The sequence below is a fragment of the Pristis pectinata genome, chromosome 26 (assembly GCF_009764475.1).
Source record: "Pristis pectinata isolate sPriPec2 chromosome 26, sPriPec2.1.pri, whole genome shotgun sequence".
In the NCBI taxonomy this organism is placed as follows: Eukaryota; Metazoa; Chordata; class Chondrichthyes; order Rhinopristiformes; family Pristidae; genus Pristis; species Pristis pectinata.
The window spans coordinates 24,093,702-24,116,749 of record NC_067430.1 but is presented as its reverse complement, the minus strand read 5'-3'; the positions used below and the strand labels follow the sequence as shown (position 1 = coordinate 24,116,749).

The 23,048-nt window shown below is 42.2% G+C and overlaps 1 protein-coding gene and 1 pseudogene across 3 annotated transcripts in view; one reads left to right on the top strand and one right to left on the bottom strand.

Annotated features, from left to right (window-relative positions):
- Nucleotides 1–1,267: 1,267 nt before the first annotated feature.
- On the bottom strand, nucleotides 1,268–1,367 carry LOC127583549 (uncharacterized; annotated as a pseudogene).
- An 8,753-nt stretch (nucleotides 1,368–10,120) lies between these two features.
- The window catches only part of LOC127583299 (tumor necrosis factor receptor superfamily member 14-like), a 54,913-nt gene continuing 41,985 nt past the window's right edge, over nucleotides 10,121–23,048 (top strand). Inside the window, exons 1-5 of one of the 3 annotated variants that reach the window (XM_052039133.1) lie at nucleotides 10,121–10,585; nucleotides 14,228–14,362; nucleotides 15,664–15,758; nucleotides 15,936–16,075; nucleotides 17,807–17,891. In XM_052039133.1, coding sequence (XP_051895093.1) covers nucleotides 15,946–16,075; nucleotides 17,807–17,891 — 215 coding nt within the window. In that variant the 5' untranslated portion in view covers nucleotides 10,121–10,585; nucleotides 14,228–14,362; nucleotides 15,664–15,758; nucleotides 15,936–15,945. The remainder of the gene's footprint in view (nucleotides 10,586–14,227; nucleotides 14,363–15,663; nucleotides 15,759–15,935; nucleotides 16,076–17,806; nucleotides 17,892–23,048) is intronic. The other 2 variants (XM_052039134.1, XM_052039135.1) reach the window with 2 other exon arrangements.

Below are 23,048 nucleotides of genomic sequence, written 5' to 3'. Positions count from 1 at the left end.
CTTTCATTCCCGGGATCATTCCTGTGAACCTCCTCTGGACCATCTCCAGAACGAGCACGTCTTTCCTTAGATACGAGGCCCAAAATTGCTCATTATATTCCAAATGCAGTCTGACCAATGCCTTATAAAGCCTCAACGATACATCCTTGCTTTTATATTCCAGTCCTCTCAATATGAATGTTGACATTACACTTGCCTTCCTCGCCACCAACTCAACTTGCAAGTTAACCTTAAGGGAGTCCCGAACGAAGACCCCCAAATCCCTTTGCACCTCCGATTTCTGAATTCTCTCCCCATTTAAAAAATTGTCTGCACCTTTATTCTTCCTACCAAATTGCATAACCCCGCATTTCCCTGTGCTGCATTCTATCTGCCATTTCTTTGCCTATTCTCTGGACCTGTCCAAGTATTTTTGTAGACTCCCTGCCTCTGGAACACAACCTGTCCCTCCGCCTACCTTTGTATCATCTGCAAACTTCGCCACAATGCCGTCAGTTCCTTCATCCAGATTAACGTGTAAAGTGAAAAGTTGTGGTCCCAGCACTGATCCCTGCAGAACTCCACTGGTCACCAGCAGCTATCCTGAAGGGGACCCCTATATCCCCACTCTCTTCCTTCTGCCAGTCAGCCAATCTTCTATCCATGCTAGTACCTTACCTCTAACACCATGGGCTCTTATCCTGTTTTGCAGCCCCACGTGTGGCAGCTTGTCAAAGACCTTCTGAAAATTTAACTAAATAATATCCACTGACTCTCCTTTGTCTAACCTGCTCGTTACCTCCTCAAAGAATTCTAACAGATTTGTCAGGCAAGATCTCCCCTGTAATGATCTGTAGTGAAGCAACCTACTGTGGCAATTCCCTAATATTTCCAATATCATTTTACAAAAAGTTGATATCGAAAGTTCAAGGGAAGTTATTATTAATCCGGAGTTTTCAGGGAAATCTCTGGAAATGACTAAATAAAATTTAAGAATTTAAGGAGAAACTGTATTCGGGAAGATGATTCAAGAGGTTCAAGGTGAAAAAAAGGAAAGTGGTGGGACTGCCGAACCTAGAGCTTCCTAGATTATAAGGTCCATTTTGTCAGATACAGGGAACTTAATTCCACAAAATACCAAGTAGAATATATAATGTATAGCGCTGAAAGTAAAAGGGAAAGGAAGAAAGCAAAGATAGGACATGAAAAAATCTGCCAAATAAAATCAAAGAAAATCCAGCAGTCATTTATATGTAGCTAAAAAGCAAGGAAGAGTGAGGGTTGGGTAATTTATGTGTGAGGTTTTTTTTTGCATGCCACCCTTGCACAGAAGTCATGCTGATCTTCTCAGTGTCGTTCCAATTTTAGAGTATGTGCTGCCAAAGCATGCGGTGGTACTGCTGTTGATCTGGTTCTCAATGATTAATTTACAAAAGAAGGCGGGTGAAAGGGAGGTGGGGAGGGGGGTAGGGGGTTGATGCTAATGTGTTAGTTAAGGTAGAAGCATGTGAAATATTGGATTATTGGATGGGATAAGCATCACGTCAGTATTTAAGGGTTTAGCATTCTTGAAAGTGGATAAATTACCAAGCCTGAATAAAATGCAACCCAAGATGTTAAAAGAAGAATTGGAGGATATTGCAGACTCTGATCTTCTTTCCTCAAACACTCTTGCTGCAGGACTGCTACCGAAAGATTGTAGGACTGTTAATATTATACTGTTCTTTAAAATTGGAGGAAATTATAGGCCAATTAATTTAACTTCAATAGTAGGCAAATTATCAGAAACAATTCTGAGGGATTGCAAAAATCTTCATTTGGAGGGAATTAATCAATTTCAGTCATCATGAATCTGTTCAGGGGAAGTCCTGGCTGACTGAGAATTGGAACCAGGTTTATTATCACTGACATACATCGTGAAATTTGTTGTTTTGCGGCAGCAGTACAGTGCAAGACATAAAAATTACTGTCAGTTACACAATACATAAATAGTGCAAAAGGGAAATAGTAAGGTAGTGTTCATAGGTTCATGGACCATTCAGAAATCTAATAGCAGAGGGGAAGAAGCTGTTTCTGAATCGTTAAGTGTGTGTCCTCAGGCTCCTGTACCTCCTCCCCGATGGTAGTAATCCAAAGAGGGCATACCCTGGATGGTGAGGGTCCTTAATGATGCCTCCTTGAGGCACTGCCTCTTGAAGATGTCCTCAGTGGCAGGGAGGGTTGTGCCTCTGATGGAGCTGGCTGAGTCTACAACCCTCTGCAGCCTCTTTCAATCCTGCGCATTGGAGCCTCCATACCAGGTGGTGATGCAACCAGTCAGAATGCTCTCCACCGTACATCTGTAGAAATTTGCAAGTCTTTGGTGACGTACCAAATCTCAGCCTCTTAATGAAGTAGAGCCTCTAGCGTGCCTTCTTCATGATTGCATCAATGTGTTGGGCCTAAGATAGATCCTCTGAGATGGTGACACCCAGGAACTTGAAGCTGCTCACCCTTTCTACCGCTGACCCCTCAATGAGGACTGTTGTGTGTTCTCCCGACATCCTGTTCCTGAAGCCTGCAGTCAATTCCTTGGTTTTGCTGATGTTGAGTGCAAGGTTGTGTTTGTGACACCACTCAATCAGCCGATCTATCTCACTCCTGTACGCCTCCTCGTCGCCATCTGAGATTCTCTCAACAACAGTGGCGTCACCGGCGCATTGACAGCTGGACTTTGAGTTGTGCCTGGCCACACAGTCATGAGTGCAGAGAGAGAAGAGCAATGGGCTAAGCTCACATCCTTGAGATGCACCTGTGTTGTCAGCGAGGAGCTGTTATTACCGATCTGCACTGAAAGGATTCAGTTGCAGAGGGAGGTAGAGGCCCAGGTTTTGAAGCTTTTCGATTAGTACTGAGGGGATGACGGTGTTGAATGCCGTGCTGTAGTCGATAAACAGCAGCCTGATGTATGTCTTGTTGTTGTCTAGGTGCTCCAAAGCCGAGTGGAGAGCCAGTGAGATTGCGTCCGCTGGAGACCTGTTGTGGCGGTAAGCAAATTGCAGCGGGTCCAGGTCCTTGCTCAGGCAGGATCACAGTAGTCCTGTAAATGCTCCTCCGCCTCCCTTGACCATACCTTCGCGGTCCTCACCACCGCTGCTGTGGTCCTCAGTTTCTGCCTATATGCCAGGAGTAGAAGTACAGCCAGGTGATTGGACTTGCCAAAGTGCGGGCGCAGGATGGCACGGTAAGTGTTCTTGCTGGTGGTGTAACAGTGAGCAAGTGTGTTGGCTCCTCTGGTTCCGCAGGTGACATGTTGGTGGCAGTTGGTCAAAGACTTCTTCAAGCTGGCCTGGTTGAAGTCCCCTGCGATGATCGGGAAGGCATCAGGGTGCGCTGTCTTGTGAACGCTGAGCATGGTGCTCAGCTCCTCCAGTGCCAGCTTGACGTCTGCCAGGGGTGGAATGTACATTGCTACTAGGATGATGGCGGAGAACTCCCTCAGCAGACGACACTTGACTGCCAGAGGTTCCAGGTTGGGGGAGCAGGACTGAGACAGAACTGTCATGTCTGTGCAGCACGATGAATTAATCATGAAGCAAATGCCACCACCTCTGCCTTTACCTGATGCGGTGGATGGTGAAGCCTTTGGTCTGGAGCGCTGTGTCTGGAGTGGTGGGGGTGAGCTATATTTTAAGTTGTCTACGTGAATTTCCATGAAGCTTTTGACTTGCTACCACATGCCTGACTGGTCAAAAAAGTAAAGGCACATGTGATGCAAGGGAGAGTGGTATGTTGGATAGGAAGTGACAAGAAGCAGCGATGGACATTTTTGTGAATATTACCAGCAGGGTGCCACAAGGGTCAATGCTGAGTCCCTTGCTTTTCGTGTGTCTATTTATGATTTCAACTTAAATGCAGAGGCAAAGAAGTTTGCAGATGACTCAAAAATTGGCTGCATGGTTGATAGGAGGAAAGCGATTGACTAGGATATAGATGGTCTTGTCAGTTTGGGCAGAAAAGTAGCAGAAGCAAGTTAGTCCAGAGAAGTGTGAGGTGGTGAAAGAAGGCAAGGGAGCACTCAATAAATTGGAGGATGCTGAGAAGTGTGAGGAACAAAAGGGCCATGGTGTATATGTCAACAGATTCTTAAAACTAGCAGAATCAGTATAAAGAAGTTAAAACAGATATATGAGATACCTTTCTTTAGTAGTTGAAGCATGGAAGTTATGCAAAGATTGTATGTCACTCTTGAAAGGTCACAGCTTCAGGATGCTGTATAGTTCTGGTCAACATATTGCAGAAAAGATGTGATTGCACTGGAGAGGAGATTTATGAGAATGCTACCAAGACTGGAAAATTTTAGCTATGTGGAAAGACTGGGTAGGCTGGGGCAATTTTCTTTGGAACAAAGAGCATTCAGAGGAGAGGCTGAGGGGTCAATAATGAAGGGCATATATTTACAGTGATTCACAGAAGGATTAGAGGGGAGGTGAAGACATTTATTTTCACCCACATGGTGATGGGAGAATTCATTACCTGTGAAGGTGGTAGAGGCAGAAGCACTCAATATGTTTTAAAATTCTTGGCTGTGCATCTATTCTACAGCTGTGAAGGTGATGGCTTTTCAAGTGCTGGAAGGTGGGATTAGACAAAACAGCTGTTTTCAACTGGTACAGAAATGACAGGTCTAATGGCCTCCTCCTGTGTCAGAATTTTTCTATGTACGGATGAGTACCTACAAGATGCGTTTAACACAGAGTCTATTCGAAGGCAAACTGTGAATTTCCCCTTTCCTTCTAAACACTAACTTTAATAAACTTCCAATGATTTCTCAGACACAATCAGCCGTATGATGATATTTCACTTGCATTCAATGGCTCCTCTTCCAAACACAATATTTAATTAATGTTCTTTGAAATCCTTAATCGCTTTAAGATATCACATGTAAAACATATCACATGATAAAAGATGAGTTCATCTGTTTCTCTTTCTGACATGCACATGATATACATGTGACTCTCTCTCAAGATAAAAACAAGATTTTTATGTAATTTGCATAAGTTCTTGAATTCAAACTGGTTTAAGAAGAGCAGCAGGAAGACGAAGAAGAACAGCAATATGGAAGGGGACTCTTTATAGTCATCTTTTGAAGAAGAGACTCATTGTCCTGTGAATCCACTAAAAAAAATCAAACTCTGATAAATAGCATGTAACATTCGCAAGCACTAGGCAATAACAATTCTCCCTTGACATTCAATAGCAATAGTGTTAATGAACTGTTCCTCACCTCCAATTAACATCTTGGGGATCACAACTGAACCTGAAGTAATTACTGTGTCTGCAAGAGCTGATCACCCTGACAACTGCCTATCTGCATTTGATGAATAAACTCAGATTAAATCACCTTCCAAATCATATTTTTAAACTGAATTGAGCCAACAACACACAAAATCATGCCCTGTGTCTTTGTACCCTTGGCTACCCAACACACTAAAAATAAAAAAAATGTGCAGATGGTGAAATCTGAAAACAGAAAAGGCTAGAGACGTTCAGCGAGGTGAGTTAGCATCTGTGGAAGGGGAGAGAGACTTAATGATTCATATCTGGTCCAGTTCTGGTCGCCTCATTATAGGAAGGATATGGAAGCATTGGAAAGGGTGCAGAGATTTACCAGGATGCTGCCTGGTTTGGAGAGTATGGATTATGAGGCGAGACTAAGGGCTTTACTCTTTGGAGAGAAGGAGGATGGGGGAGGTATACAAAATATTAAGAGAAATAGATACACAGCCAGCGCCTCTTTCCCAGGGCACTAATGCTCAATACAAGAGGGCATGGCTTTAAAGTAATGGGTGGGAAGTTCAAGGGAGATATCAGAGGGAGGTTTTTTACCCAGAGAGTGGTTGGTGCATGGAATGCGCTGCCTGGGGTAGTGGTGGAGGCAGGTACATTGGTCAAATTCAAGAGATTGTTAGATAAGCATATGGAGGAATTTAAAATAGGGGGATACGTGGGAGGAAGGGGTTAGATAGTCTTAGGCATGCTTTAAAGGTCGGCACAACATGGTGGACCAAAGGGCCTGTATTGTTCTGTACTGTTCTTTGCTTCTTTGCATATCTGAAATAGCAAGACTAACAGTACAAATAATAACAAGCAGCACACTGGAATGTTCTTCCAAAGATAAAGGAAGCTACAAACTTGTTCCCAAAGCAATGAACCGCTTGCAGGAACAGGGGGAAGGAAGCTACATTTGTGAACACAAATGGTCCCAGAGGAAATGTAGTGACTAATAACAGGCCTATTAACCTTTGGAGGCAAATTATATGGATTAATTAAATATCTATATGGGACATTCTTTACCTGTGTAATTTTCCCAACTTTGCATTTGACTTACAAGGCTCAGATTAGTAATTGGGTTATTATTGTCACATGTACCAAGATACAGAGAAAAGTTTTGTTTTGCATGCTATCCATGCAGATCATTTCAAAACATAAGTATATCAAGGTAGTACAAAGGCAGAAGCAATAACAGAATGCAGTATATGTTAGAGAAAATGCAGTGCAGGTAGGCAATAAGATGCAAGAGCCACTACGAGGTAAATTGTGAGATCAAGAGTTCATCATTATTGTACAAGAGGTCCCTTCAAAAGTCTTATGACAGCAGGATAGAAACTGTTCTTGAGCCTGGTGGTGCATGTCGCATATATTCAAGCTTTTGTATCTTCTGCCCAATGGAAGAGTGGAGGAGGATGACCAGGTTGGGAAGGGTCTTAGATTACGTTGGCTGCGTTGCTGAGGCTGCAGAAGTGTAGACAGAGTCAATAGAGGGGAGGCTGGTTTTCATGATGGACTGAGCTGTGTCCACAATTCTCTGCAATTCTTGCGGTCTTGGGCAGAACCGTTTCCATACCAAGTTGTAATGCATCCAGATAAGATGCTTTCTATGGTGCAGCTATAAAAACTGGTGAGTCAATGGGGACATGCTGAATTGCCTTAGCCTTCTGAAGAAGTAGAGAACCTGGTGTGCTTTTTTGGCCATAGTGGTTATGTGGTTGCACCAGGACAAGCTACTGGTGATATTTACACCAAGGAACTTCATTTTGGTGATACTTACTCCTAGGAATGCTGGTCTCCAATTTCTGCAACAGTCACAGGAGACTCCAGTTAGTGATATTACCACATCAGACCTGGCTTCTGCTGCCATTGCTCTCTGGATTGATTTTGAAGTTGACCTTTGAGCAACACTCCCAGAGAGTGATTCTGAGAATGGATAGGATAGTTCCCAGTAAGCACTGCCAACAAACCATTCTCCAATTAAAAAACAAAGTATGTTGACAGCCTCAACTCCTGGAATTGCACCAATCTTGGGAGGCACTGTTGACAGATATTCCAAGTGCAGTAGAGTTAGCACTACATGCTGCTCTGAAGGTGGTCGTGTTGCTGATGTATCATCCTGTCTGTTTTTCACTGTACCTCAGTACATGTGAGAATAATAAACCAATTTACCAATTTTTCTTTCTGAATCTGCATTTGCAGGGGTGTGTAAAAAGTGATGGGGAAATCAACCAAAGTACATTGGGGAGGTGGAAGTTTTGAATTGAGAGGTTCAGAAAGCTATGCAAAAAAGGAGTAAGTGTTGTCCAAGAATTTCTGTGGATACTGGAATCTGGAGCAATACACAAAAAGTGATGGAGGAACTTAGCAGGTCAGGCAGCATCTATGGAGGGAAATAAACAGCCGATGTTTCGGGTCGAGACCCTTTATCAGGACTGGAAAGGAAGAGGGCAGAAGCCAGAATGTGGGTGGAGGGGGAGGAGTACATGCAGGCTGGGGATAGGTGAGTTCAGGTGATAGGCAAGTCCAGGTGAGAGGGTAGGAGAGGGCAGTGGACCATGGAATAAAAAATGGTGGAGGGGAGAAGAGGAGATGGGCAGGTCATCAAGGTGGGGGGAGAGAGCCACAGGAATAAGGGAAGACGGGGGTGGGGGGGGGGGGGGGAGAAAAAGAAGAGGTGGGATTACCGGAAGTTGGAAAAATTGATGTTGAGGCCATCGGGTTGGAGACTCCCAAGGCAGAATATGAGGTGTTGTTCCTCCAATCTGTGTCTGGCCTCAACGTGGCGGCAGAGGAGGCCGTGGATAGACATGTCAGTATGGGAGTGGGATGTATTGGTATTGGTTTATTATTGTCACTTGTACTAAGGTACAGTGAAAAACTTGTCTTGCATACCGATCGTACAGGTCAATTCATTACACGGTCCAGTTACATTGGGTTAGTACAGAGTGCATTAATGTAGTACAGGTAAAAACAATAACAGTACAGAGTAAAGTGTCACAGCCACATAGAAAGTGCAGTGCAGTAAGGTGCAAGATCACAACAATGTAGATCGTGAGGTCATAGTCCATCTCATCGTATAAGGGAACCAAGCAATAGTCTTATCACAGTGGGGTAGAAGCTGTCCTTAAGTCTGGTGGTACGTGCCCTCAGGCTCTTGTATCTTCTACCTGATGGAAGAGAATGTCTTGGGTGTGTGGGGTCTTCGATTATGCTGCCTGCTTCACCAAGACAGCGAGAGGTAAAGACGGAGTCCAAGGAGGGGAGGCTGGTGTCTGTGATGCGCTGGACTGTGTCCACAACTCTCTGCAGTTTCTTGCAGTCCTGGGCAGAGCAGTTGCCGTACCAAGCCATGATGCATCCAGATAGGATGCTTTCTATGGTGCATCACTAAAAGTTAGTGAGAGTCAAAGGGGACAAACTGAACTTCTTTAGCCTCCTGAGGAAGTAGAGGCGCTGGTGAGCTTTCTTGGCTGTGGCATCTACGTGATTTGACCAGGACAGGCTGTTGGTGATGTTCACTCCCAGGAGCTTGAAGCTCTCAACCTTCTCAACCTCAGCACCGTTGATGTAGACAGGTGCATGTGCACCGCCCCCTTTCCTGAAGTCAATGACCAGCTCTTTTGTTTTGTTGACATTGAGGGAAAGGTTGTTGTCATGACACCATTCCACTAAGCTATCTCCTTCCTGTTCTCCGACTCATCATCGTTTGATACGGCCTACAACGGTGGAATCATCTGCAAACTTGCAGATGGAGTTCAAGCAGAATCTGGCCACACAGTCATGAGTGTATAGGAAGTAGAGTAGAGGTCTGTGGACGGAACCTTGTGGGGCACCAGTGTTGAGAATAATCGTGCCAGAGGTATTGCTGCCTATCCTCACTGATTGTGGTCTATTGGTTAGAAAGTCAAGGATCCAGTTACAGAGGGAAGTATTGAGTCCTAGGTCTCGGAGTTTGGTGACAAGTTTGCTTGGGATTATTGTATTGAAGGCAGAGCTGTAGTCAATAAATAATAGTCTAACGTAAGTGTCTTTACTGTCCAGATGCTCCGAAGCTGAGCGTAGGGCCAGGGAGATGGCGTCCGCTGTAGACCTGTTTTGGTGATAGGCGAATTGCAGTGGGTCAAGATTGTCTGGGAGGCTGGAGGTGATGCGTGCCATGACCAGCCTCTCAAAGCACTTCATGATGGTGGATGTCAGAGCCACTGGTCAGTAGTCATTGAGGCATGTTACCTTGCTTTTCTTCAGTACTGGGACGATAGTGGTCTTCTTTAAACAGGTGGGAACCTGAGATTGAAGCAGGGAGAGGTTAAATATGTCCGCAAATACTTCTGCCAGTTGATCAGCACAAGATCTGAGCACACGGCCAGGGGTACTATCTGGGCCAGATGCTTTCCTCGTGTTCACTTTCCAGAAGACTGATCTTACGTCCTCAACGTTGATCACAGGTGCAGTTGCATTGGAGGCTGTCAGGGTGGGTGGTGATAATCCACTTCCCTTCTGTTCAAAACTCGCATAGAATGTGTTAAATTCATCAGGAAGGGATGCGCTGTTGTTAACTATGCAGCCCATCTTCGTCTTATAGTCTGTTATGGCATGTAAGCCCTGCCATAACTGGTCTGGGACTCTATTTTGAGTCGGTCTTGCCTCTCGGCATCCCTGACAGCTTTCTGAAGGTCACATCTCCATTTCTTGTACAGATCAGGATCACCAGATTTGTGTGCACCCCAGGGAGCCCCACGAGTGGCATCGGTGCTGTGTTTTTTTATATATAAAAAGGTAACACTAATGATTGATCCGGACACTAATGTAAAGGTTTGCACTGTTTTATTGTTGTATATAGTTTGTTTTTTATGATAAATAAAGTTTATTTTGGAACAAAAAAAAATAAATTGTATTGTGAAAGGTGCAAATACTGTGTTTCATCTTTCGGTTTTTTTATTAATCATAGAACGATACAGGCTCTTCGGCCCACAACCGACCTTTAAACCTCGCCTAATACTATCTAACGCCTTCCTCCCACACATCCCTGTGGAGATGTTTGGGGGAAGTAAGTCGGAGCTGCGGTGAAATGGAGGCAGAGCCTGGAGCGCGTCACCGCCAGACCCGTCCAATGATCGAGTGCACACGCACACAGCAAGCAAAACCGAGAGCGGCGAATGGTTTCCGGCATCCGCAGCCGTTTGTGCCTCTCTGCAGCTACTCCGTTTTCAATGTCGGCTCCGGTGTAAAGCGGCTTTCCGGGGAGCAGGGGGAATCACGTAACCGGCCGGGAGGATGTTCCGTCATCTCCGCAGTGAGTCAGTCGTTTTGAGCGCGGAGCGGCGTCGTCAGCGCCCGGTGATCGGGGTCGGTCTGACGGAGGGAGGGGACATGACGTCCTCCAGGGACCGCCCAGCTCCTATTCGTTTATTTTTACCTTTTTTTTTCCCCTGACGGTGGTGGAGAGCCGTTTTTATTCGGCATTGCCCTCGGCTGAAGGTTTCCACCGCCTGTCGAGAGCCCGTCCGTCCAGCAGCGGCCACCCCCGACCGCGGTTGTCAGATTCTGACCGTTGGCCCACGGCTCCCGCGCGCCCTCTGGCGGGCCGGGTACGCGAGCGCGCGCCCCCTGACGGCGGGAGGATTCGCGCGCCCCCTGACGGCGGGAGGATTCGCGCGCCCCCCGACGGCGGGGAGGAGTGGCGGTCGCTGGTGATGGACGGCCGGCCGCCCGACCGTTGTTCGAAGCTCCGCGTTCCTTCACGGCCCGCAGCACCGGACGGTGATTTCTTCTGCAGACTGCAGTTGTGCCAAACTATTCCGTCGGTGAAAATACAGCTGGCGCTGGGCTTGTTGACACTTTCTCCGTGGAGCCGTGTGGGGTCCTCAACGTTCTTCAGCTGCTGCGCCTCGGGTCCGTTCTCCCGCCTGGTCTCCATCTCCTCAGTCTCAGTTTTCAAAGCACGATAATTCCAAAGATTTATAACCCTTTGAACGAAGGAAATAGAAGCTGGAGTTGGCTTTTTGCACATGCTCTACCATTCCGTATGTGATTTTTTTTCATGAAAATAACGATGATGCTGGAGAGACTCAGCAGGCCAGGCAGCATCTGTGGAGAAAAGCAGGCGGTGAACGTTTTGTGTCAGGACTGAAAATAGGAAAAGGGGAAGCCCAATATATAGGAGGGAAGAGCAGAGCAGTGATGGGTGGACAAAAGAGGGGAGGCGAGGTGGTGATAGGTCGATACAAGTAAGACATAGTGATAGGTGTGAGGAGGGGAGAGCAGATCCACCAGGGGATGGGTCAAAGTTAAGGAGAGAGGAAAAAAATAGTAGAAAAAAGGCTAGGAAAGAGAAGAAGCAAGGTGGGGGTGGGGTGTTCATGGGGAGGTGGGGATTACCTAAATTAGGAGAATTCAATATTCATGCTGTTAGGCTGCAAGGTTCCAAGATGGAAAATGAGGTGCTGTTCCTCTAGTCTGCGTTTGGAATTCTCCTGGCAGTGGAGGAGGTCGAGGACCGTCGTATCAGTGATAGTGTGGGAGGGGGAGTTGAAGTGACTGTCAATGGGGAGATGCAGGTTGCGGTTATGGACAGAGTGCAGGTGTTCTGCAAAATGGTCACCTAGTCTGTGTTTGGTCTCACCAATGTAGAGGAGGCGACACTTGGAGCACTGAATGTAGGAGATGATATTAAGGGAGGCGCAGGTGAATCTCTGTCTCACCTGAAAGGACTGTTTGGGTCCCTGGATGGAGGTGGTGTAGGGGCAGGTGTTGCACCTGTGGTGGGGGCAGTGGAAAGTTCCTGGGGTGGGAGCAGGATGGGTGGGGGGGAGGAGTGAACTAGGGAGTCGTGGAGAGCGGTCCCTGCACAGGGCAGAAAGGGGAGGGGAAGATATGCTTGGTGGTGGGGTCCTGTTGGAAATGGCAGAGAATGATGTGTTGGATACGTAGGCTGGTGGGATGAAATGTGAGGACAAGGGGCACCCTATCCCTGTTGGGTCTGGAAAGGGTGGGGGTGAGAGCGGAGGTGCGGGAAATGGCAGAGATATGGGTGTGAGCTCTCTCGACCACAGTTGGAAGAAGCACCGGTTAGAAAAGAAGTAGGACATCTCGGAGGTTTTTTTTAACCTGAGCATCACTTTCCCATGCTAAGCCCATGTTCCAAAAGTCTATCAGTCTCAATTGGCATCTGAGCTTCCACAAGCCTCATGCATAAGGAATTACAAAAATTTGGTACAAAGATTCTGGATGAAGAAATTTCTCATTTCTTTCCAAAATGACTGCCCTCTGAGACAGTGATCCTTGGTTCTAGACAGTTGAGCCAGGGTAAAGATTATCCCTGCATCCACCTGGTTAAGCTCCACAAGGACATCCATTCGATGCAAAAAAAAATGAGGGAAGAGTGAACTAAAAATTTCCTTCTCCCATTCTTAAATGAACAACACTTTATCCTGTATTGTTATCCTTTATCCTGCAATGTTCAATAGCTCAAACCGAGGTTGCAGTTTGTCAGCATAAATCTCACTGATCAGTATCCAGTACATAGAATAGTACATCAGGTGAACAGGCCTTTCAGCCCACAATGTTGTCTGCTTCACCGCTAGGACATCAATGTAGGAATTTCTCAAGGGGGTGTCCCAGGCCCAGCTGTCTTCTGCTGCCTAATCACATTTTTCTTCCATCATAAGTGGTGATTTTCATTGACAAACAAAGCCATCTGCAACCTCTTAAAGAGAAAATGAAGTAGTTGGGGGTATAAGCTAGAAGATTTACTGGGTATCCTGTAATGATTGACTTGCCTCTTAAAGGCTGTCCACCATCTACAAGCCATAAAGCAGGAGTGTGATTGAAATATGTGTACCTTACTGGATCAGTATTATAGCAAGAAAAGCTTTGTAAATCAAAGACAAAGCAGTCTAATGGCAATGACTGTTAATCCATCCTCCACACAAACCAAACATTGTCTGTCGCCATTGCACTTTGTCTACAGTATGTACCATCCGCAAAATACTTTGTGAACATGTAACCTCATCACCAGGGAGGATAACACAAGAAGTAGGAGCAGCACCAGTCCATTCTGTCCCTGGAGCCTGCTCGTTCGTTGGCTGATCTTCCACTTCAATACTATTTTCCTACCCAACTCCATATCCCTTGATTCCTCAAATGTCCAGAAAACTACCAGTCTCAGTTTTGAATGTAATCAATGACTGAGCCTTCACAAACCTCTAAGGTAGAGAATCACAAGAATTCACCACCCTCTCTATGAAGAAATTATGGCTCACTGCATTCCTAAATGATCTACTCATTCTTTTGGGATTGTGACTTGTACTTCTAGACTCCTTAGCCAGGGGTAACAATCTTCCCAGATCTACCCTGTTGAGCCCTTGAAGAAATTTGTACATCTCAGTGAAGTCATGATATATTCTTCTGTGCTCTAAAGGTCCATCTCTCCTTGTGACAGACCCAGGATCCCATATGGTGACTACTTGGACTTTTTTGTTGATAAGGAGAACATAATTGCACGCCATCTCGAGGCGTGCTCTCACAAATGTTCTATATTGCAGAAATTCACCTTTACTGTGCTAATGTATTGGCGAGTTTATTTTTTTTCTCTCCTGAAAAGCACTAGGGTGACTCCATATCCACTCCCCCTCCAATAATTGGGCATAAAGTCATTCATAGTCACTGACGACAGCTTGTTTAATATGAAAATTACCCAACCATCCTGGCTGGCTGGTGTGTGACCATTTATCAATCCCTTCTTGATTGTGCATGTTTTTGTTTTTTGTCTCCCAAGGGTAATGTTGCACAAAGCAGATTGGAGAATTTGTAACTTGATGTACAAGCTTCACAGATTTCTGGAAAAGGCTGTTAAATCACTCATCCCTGTTCAACATTTTTGTGCATTTGTACTATTTTAGTTAGAGCTACAATGTATTTTTTCTTTTTATTTTAGGGGAAGGATTTTTCATTTGAAGAACTGGATACAATTTCATACAAATTTGTTGTATTTTATAAAGTATTACTACTTTACGCATAGGGAAAGGACCGTGAAACAGACATTTAATCTTCATAAAGAACTGATACCCAGGCAAGTGTAATTATAGAACATGAATAAGCATTGGCCTGTTTTAGTATGCCTTTGCAACTGGAATTTGAAGGATGTGATAGAGGGCAATAAAAGTTGATTGTGGTCAGGAATTGGGGAAGAGATGAGAAATAATAAATGCTGAAGGAGGTGTTGATTCTTCAGTACCCTCTGAAATGGCCTAGTCAGCCACTCATTTTAGAGAATGGAGGGATGGGCAATAATTGCCAGCCTACCTGGCAATGACTGGGCAAAGCAGTACCAGTGGTATAGATGTTGATAATCACAAAGTATTTAACTGAAGATAATGGGTCACCACAGGAAAAAAACTATAGTGAATCAAAATAATCAATGTTCCTTTTTGTACAAAAAATCATAATTTCAGCAAATAGTGCAAAATTTCTTGCTGTGATTTCTTGCTGTGAATTGTTCAAATCAAGTTTCAAGTTTATTGTCATGGGCATACATACCCAGGGTATAAATGCCATGAAAATTAGCTTTTTACAGCAGCAGAAGCAGAATACATTACAAACAAGACAGACATAAATTACGTAAACTTAAATTAACATAAATTATACACAACTTACACAACACATTACACAAAAATAATGTAACAACATTAGTGCAAGTTGAGGGAAGTATAGTCCGAGGTAGAATTAGGGTTTTTCAGGTCAGTTCAGAGCCTGATGGCAGTGGGGAAGGAGCTGTTGTTGAACTTTGAATGTGGATCTTCAGGCTTCTGTACCTCCTGCCTGATGGCAGCTGTGAGCAGAGGGCATGGCCTGGATGGTGAGGGTCCTTAATGATGGATGTTGCTTTCCTGACACACTGCCTCTTGTAGATGTCCTCACCTCATGTTAGTAAAGCTTTAACTTTTGGTGAATGTAAATGAATGCATGACCCCTACAGCAGGATGTCTTCCTGATGCAGCACCTTGACCCAAAACGTTGACCAGGCCTTTGCCTCCCATAGATGCTGTTTGCCCCGCTGAATTCGTCTAGCAGTTTGTTTTTTGCTCCAGATTCCAGCATCTTCAGTCTCTTGTGTCTTAGCTTTACAATCAAGTTTCAGAGAACTAAATTAATTCTGCACTTCATTATGTTACTTCACTTTTAGCTGTTTCACCGAAAGTTAAAGCTTTATTAAGATGAGGCGAGGACATCTACAAGAGGCATTGTAGATTCTTGTACATTGACATATCGAGGTCTTAAAAATGTCGCCTAATCCTCTTCTATTACTGCGTGCTCAAAAACTGAGCCAGTGTTACTTCACTAATTCTTTAACATGTACACACTATTGCATAGGGCATAGGAGAGGAGCCGTGAGAAAACATCGAGCCCTAGGAAAATGTCAAAGAAACCCGAGAGGAGGGAATCTTTGTGAGTAGGAGGCAGTAAATGTAAGTTTTATAGTTTGGCTAATCTCATAGCTTATTGTGCTTTATTGGACCTGGAAGCAAAGGTGACCTGGAACCTGGAAGCTTCCAGTAATTACTTGCAGGGGTATTTCAGGGGGATTGCTTGACTGACTAACCAATTGGAAAAGCTCTGAAGTTGTGTGCTGTCTTGTGTTGCAGATACTAAAGGATGTGTCCATTTCCAATGGAGACTGAGAAGTGGAAACCACTGCCTGTTATCCTAAAAATCTCACTGTTAACAGCATTGCTCATCATTGGATGGACATCTGTTGATCGTGAACATGTGTTCCCTTTCTCAGGTCTGCAGTTTATCCCATTTAGACACCATTTTCTAGACTAGTATGCTTTTGCACGTTTGTCTTCATATGTGTTCAGTAAATATGATGTGCTATTTTGATTGGTCAGTCAGCATCTATGGATAGAAAAACAGAGTTAAGGTTTCAGTTCAGTGACCCTGTGTCAGAACTAGAAAAGTGAGAATACAAGCACGTTTTGGGGTGGTGGTGGTGAGACCAAAGGAATGTCTGACAGGGTGGAGAACAAGGCCGAAAATATGGCTCTAGCTATTGAGCATACAACTGCAGATTTGTTGCAGACAGATAAGAACCCTATCACAAATGTTATTCGGGATTCATACTGAAAAGTCATGAAGTAAAACTTGCACAGTTCCTGAGTATCTTCAAAAAAAAATGGAATCAAGAAAAATTGCAGAACAATCAGCTTGCTGACCATGACAAGATAAAATATCCAATGTGACAGCATTAAGACCAATCAAGATGGTTTTAGATTCACATGAAATAAAGCAAATTAATACAAGTTAAATCTGATTTCAGAGCACAATAGCAATGAATAAATATGTACTTCTGCAGATAAATACGAAGAACTGTAGTTAATGTGTTGTGAGGAATCTGATATAGCAGGATTATTGAGGGCAGGCACGGTAGCGGAGCGGTTAGCATAACGCTATTACAGTTTCAATTCCAGCCTCTGTAAGGAGTTTGTACATTCTCCCCATGTCTGCATGGGTTTCCTCCAGGTGCTCCGGTTTCCTCCCACATTCCAAAGACATACAGGTTAGGGAGTTGTGGGCATGCTATGTTGGCGCCGGAAGTGTGACGACACTTGTGGGCTGCCCCCAGAACACGACACAAAAAGATGCATTTCATTGTGTGACTAATAAAGATATCTTTAAAAAAAATGGCTGCAGGAAAATCAGGACTGGGAATTGAATATTGGATGTTAACCATTTAGGAAAGATAGAAACGATTAAAAGTGCAGGGAATTGCTGTAGGTACTAGAAATGAACAATGATGGGGGAAGAAAAACTGCTGTAATCAATAATAATTCAGAAGTAGAAGGCATTTGGAGAATGATGTAGTTTAAAGATACCTATTTTTGTAGCAGGAGAATGCATCAAAATAGGAAAATGAGTTTTTAAAAAAATCCGTATTTCAATTACACTGAAGTTACTTGAGCAAAATAGTTAAATAAGGGTTATGATGGAATGGGGCTCCCACAATGAGTACAGGATGCAGGACACCTTTCTAATACTGTAGATTTCTGCATCTGGGCGAGCGTTGGAATATTGTGCGCATCATAATTGGAAAGCATGCAGTTGAATATATGGAAGTGTTTATAAACCTCAATGGCTTAGGGTCAGAGAATGGTGTTGTGAAGATGGTATGAAAAGGATTACAATTGTTTCTGGAGCTGTAGGTAAATTAGGCAGTTTACCTTTGTTAAGAGTTTATCAAGAGAAGGATATCCCTATATTGTGTGGATCTCGATGTTGAAACATGTAATAAGTTAATAAGCAAAAGATTCTAACAACACAGATGTTATTCAGATGAATCCTGCCACTATCCAAGATGCAAAGAATTAAGGTGGTGTAAGAATACAGCTTTGACAAGAAACAAAAGATATACAGAAAATGCAAGAAAGTCAAGTCTGCTTGTCAAATATCAGAACAACACAATTCACTGGATTGAAAGGCACTTTATGTTTTTGTCTTTTTTGTCATTTTCCTGCAGCAAATCTCAAGAATCATGTCTGGGACAGGAGGTTGCATGGATTGGAATCCATCGATAACCTAATAATGCTTAAAAGAAGAAATAGGTAAGCAGTTAAATGGATGCAGAACCACCGTTCCTCTGCAGTTGGGTGATATTTTTAGTCTGAAATGGCCTGTCCCTTATTTTGAGCCTGTGACCCTTCATTCTTAACTTCTAAGCCGGGGAAACATCCTTCTTGCAACTACCCTGTTGAGCCTTCCAAAAATTTTGTACTTTGCAATGAGATCACCCTTCATTTCTCTAAGTTGTAGAGAATAGAAGCCTGCCTTACTGAAACTCATCTGACGGACTTATCGTGCCAGGAACTCGTCTGGGGAATCTTCTTTACACTTCTTGTATAGCAAGTACAGATACCCCTATTCAATTTTTAAATTTTCACTATAATGCCACAGATTATTTAGGACATGTGTCCTTAATTTACAAAGCTTTTCTTATTATAAGAAAAAGTGGACTGATGACCACGAATAATGCATTTTGCAGTTCCATCCACACCATTTTGTCTTCATCAAAATCATCAACGTTGCGGTGCTCCACTTGTTCATAATAATCTATTCTGTGCATTGTTGGTTTCAAAACACCCCAGCAGTTCTGAGGATTGTATTTGCTCCAAAGAATCATTGCAAGCTATAATCAGTAATACTAAGCTGGATGCAATTAATAAAAGTGAAGAACATGAACATTTGGTGGAATCAACAGTTTGTTACATTTTGCATTGTCGATTATGTGAGCAATCATTAACAACATGGACCAAATAAAAGTTATCCTTGGATGTACGATATATGTCACGAAGGGCACTGGTGTTATAGTGAGACAATGGGGAAAAAAAAAGATTAAATGTGTCGTTAGAAGAGTTTCAGGGTGATGATTCAAGAAGAAACGAAGTTGTTATGGCAAGGCTTGAAAGAACATGCAGTAGGTAATGGATCTTCTGAAAGTGCCAATGCACTGTAGGCCAGCTATAACCAGTTTGAATGTTTCGAGAAATTTGCAAACTGCACATTATTTATCCTGTGGGGGAGGCAGCAAGTACACCCTGTGGCAGTGTAAAATTAGAAGTTGAAATTAATCATCAAAGAAGGTGGCTACATTCCTAAACATTTGTTTGATATGGAGCCTGTGGGCTTTTCTGGAAGAGGATGCTCTCCCACATATTCATCTTGAGGGATGAGAAAACCACTCCAGGCTTCAAGGAAAACTCCTCTTCTTGGAGGCAATGCCAAGGGTCACTGCAAGTTCAACCTGTCTCAATCTACAACTCAGAGAACCCAAGGCTCTGAAGGGATACTCAAAAGGCCAATTTCCCAGTGTTGTGCAAATGATGGCACTGCTCTTCCAAGATTATACCTTGTTATTTTTCCCATCTTCATCAAATACTATTGTGCAGGAAAAACTTGGACAACAGAGCCTTGCTCATCCACAGTGTTCCTGCAAATCTGGTTAACCGCGAGGACATGGCTGATAACATCCAGGTAGTGCTTTAGCCCCCTTAACACCATTGCAATGTTACCAGAATGTTGTTATGTTCAAGGCTGACTACCTGCAGCATGTAATGAAGCATGTCATTTTGGAGATGAGCGGCAGCAACAAACCTATTATTTTAAAAATCTGCAAGCAGTACCAGGTTGGCCATAGACAACATCAGTACCACTTTGGATAGTGTAACCCATGCAACAATGAACACTGTATGGAGGAAATTTTGACCAGAGTGCATACATGACTCCCATGGGTCTATGAACCTGAAAAGTCTTTGAGAAGACATTGTAAAATTGACAAACAAAGCTGCGTTTGATGAAGCAGATCAGGATGACAAAAGGTGATTGGAATCTCATGCCAAGGAGTTTGCAATGAGGATTGAGAAGCCACACAAAGTACCATTGCAACCAAAGCACCACTGCAAAAAGCCTTTCAGAGGCATTCTTCGACACTGAGAAACAATAGCCATCTTCAAAGATGACAGTTCTAATATGGAGCACAGGATGGGATTGGCCACACAATAAAAAATGCTGTGCTTTATTGTAAGGAACTTTATCAGATAAGCTGTCTAGCTTTCCAACATCTTTAAGCTTTGTTCATCAGCCACTCAGAAGTAGTCACAGGAAGCACCCTCCCCATCAACTTCAGTGTCACCACTGCAATCACCTAACAATTCTGTCTCCCATCTGCCCTGCTACTACCTTAGCATGCTAAGTGCTACTGCTACTTATGTATGAACATATTAATTAGGAGGAGTAGATCCCTCGGCTTCTTAAGCTTGTTCCATCATCAGTAAGGTTATGGTTGATTCGATTTATTACTTCAACTCCCATTCCTGCTTATTTGTGGAAACCATTCGTCCTCTTGCTTATCAAAAAACTGCTTCCACTGGCCTTTGAGGTACCTAAAGACTCTCAACCCTCCAAAAGAAAACAATTTGTCTCCTCGTCTTAAATAAGTGACTCCGTATTCTGTGGAAATAAGTGCTAGTTCCACATTCTTGCGTGAAATGAAACGCCCTCTTCATGTTCCCGCATCAAAAAACCCACTCAGTATTTTATCACTGGGTATGTACAGTATACCTTTATTATATTTTTAACAATTATATTTTAAATTGATATTATCTCATGCTTCTAATTTTTTTTAAGTGTTTAGAGTTTTATTTTGACCAAAATTCTTGTGCTCTGGAATGCAACTTGAGTTTTTGAGTCTAGTGGGAAAAGTCTACTTGTTTTATACATTTTTGCTTAAGGAAGCATTTTACTTGCATAAACAAAACTAAATACCTGTGGATCCTACCTTGGGTAAGGAGAACAAAACTCTGGCCTCATCAAGGCCCAGGAGAATTGTAATAAGATATATTTCCTCGGCTGAATGTGTTATCAAGTTTATTTTTTGTCCCTGCTGAAAAGCAACTGAGTGACTTTTATTTTCTTTTTTAATTATCAATCTTTGGCGAGCTAGTGAATTTGAATTCCATGAATGAAAGATAATCTGGAATTATTAAAAAAGCCATTGGAAAGGATAATAATTCTTCACCTTTCAATAGATGCTGCCGTCCATAGGAAACCAAGGAAGAGTGGGAGGCAGGGAGATCTCATTTTTTTTTCTTTTTCAATCTTTTTATTAGTTTTCAAATTAATACAGATTGATATATAGCATCAATATTTATGCATTTAATACAAAGAGATCAGGATAACAATCATAGCATATATTATAGAAAACAATAAAATATAAAAAAAACTGTTGATCCAATGATCTCTTAGTAAATGAATATGACATAAAAGAAAGGAAAGAGAAAGATTTATTATCTAAATTTTAAAAAAACCCAAATCAATAAAAAAAATTATAAACAATATAAACTAAACAAAAAAAACTTTTCAAAAGAAAAACAAACAACAAAAAAAAGGGGAAAAAAAACTGGGGTAAACTTTCTCAGTAGAAACAAAACAATATTATGTCGTCAAGTCCATTCCTCCAAGTTGGAAAGTTATTGAAAGGGGATCTACATCAGGTTAAAATATTGAATAAATGGACTCCAAATATCTTCAAATTTAAGCGAAGGATCAACAGTACCACTCCTAATTTTTTCCAAGTTTAAACATGATATAATTTGAGAAAACCATTGAAAAGTAGTAGGGGGTATTGGATCCTTCCATTTAAGCAAAATGGATCGTTTGACCATTAATGTAACAAAGGCAACCATATGGTTAGCGGAAGGAGATAAATGGCCAAACTCTATCCTTGGTAGTCCAAAAATTGCAGTGATAGGGTGAGGTTGTAAATCAATCTTCAATACATTTGAAATAATGTTAAAAATACCTTTCCAATATTTTTCCAGAAGAGGACAGGATCAAAACATATGTGTCAAAGAAGCCACATTTGGTTTACATCTATCACATATAGGATTTATATGGTTATAGAAACGAGCTAACTTATCTTTGGACATATGGGCCCTGTGGACTACCTTAAACTGTATCAACGAGTGTCTGGCACACATTGAAGATGTATTGACTAAATGAAGAATTTTCTTCCAAATCTCTATAGGTATAGATGTCTGGAGTTCACTTTCCCATTCATTCTTAATTTTGTCTAATGATTCTAGATGTATTTTCATAATTAAATCATAAATTATCGCTATCAAGCCCTTCTGATAAGGATTAAGACCTAAAATATTTTCCGTAGTTTCAATTTTGTAAGGTGTCGGAAAAGAGAGTATAGTAGTTTTTAAAAAATTTCTAATCTGCAAATATTGAGAAAAGTGTGATCTAGGCAAATTATATTTATTAGACAATTGTTCAAAAGATGAAAAACAGTTATCACTAAATAGATCCCGAAAACATACCATTCCCTTTGTTTTCCATATGGAAAAAGCTGAGTCAGCTCTAGATGGATGGAAGAAAAAATTAGATTGAATGGGACTTGACAAATTTATTCAATCCAAAAAATTTATGAAATTGAAACCATATTCATATTGTATGTTTAACAATTGGGTTAGTCATATGTTTACTTAACTTGGTAAGTGCAAAAGGGAGAGAAGCACCTAAAATAGAAACTAATGAAAAGTCAGGAACTGATTGTTGCTCAAGGCATACCCATTTGGGGCATTGAATTACATCAGAATCTTGTATCCAAAAAATTAAATATCTAATATTAATTGCCCAATAGTATAATCTAAAATTAGACAAGGCCAAACCACCATCCTTTTTTAATTTTTGTAAATATTTCTTACTTAACCTTGGGTTTTTATTCTGCCAAATATATGAACGAATTTTAGAATCAATTGTGTCAAAAAAAGATTTCGGGACAAAAATTGGAATCGCTTGAAATAAATATAAAAAATTTTGGTAAAATATTCATCTTAATCGGATTAATTCAGCCTACCAATGATAAAGACAGTGGAGACCACTTAGTAAATAATTGTTTAACATGGTTAATTAAAGGCAATAGATTAGCTTTAAATAAGTCCTTATGTTTCTTGGTAATTTTAACACCTAAATACATAAAATAGTCAGTTACCAATCTAAAAGGTAATTGGCTATAAATTGGGGTTTGCATGTTCAATGGAAAAAAGTTCGCTCTTATTAAGATTTAATCTATAGCCAGAAAAAACACTAAACTGATCTAGTAGTGACAGTACTGCGGGGATAGATTCATCCAGATTAGAAATATAAAGTAACAGGTCATCGGCGTAGAGAGATATCTTATGAATCGTCTGTCCGCGAGT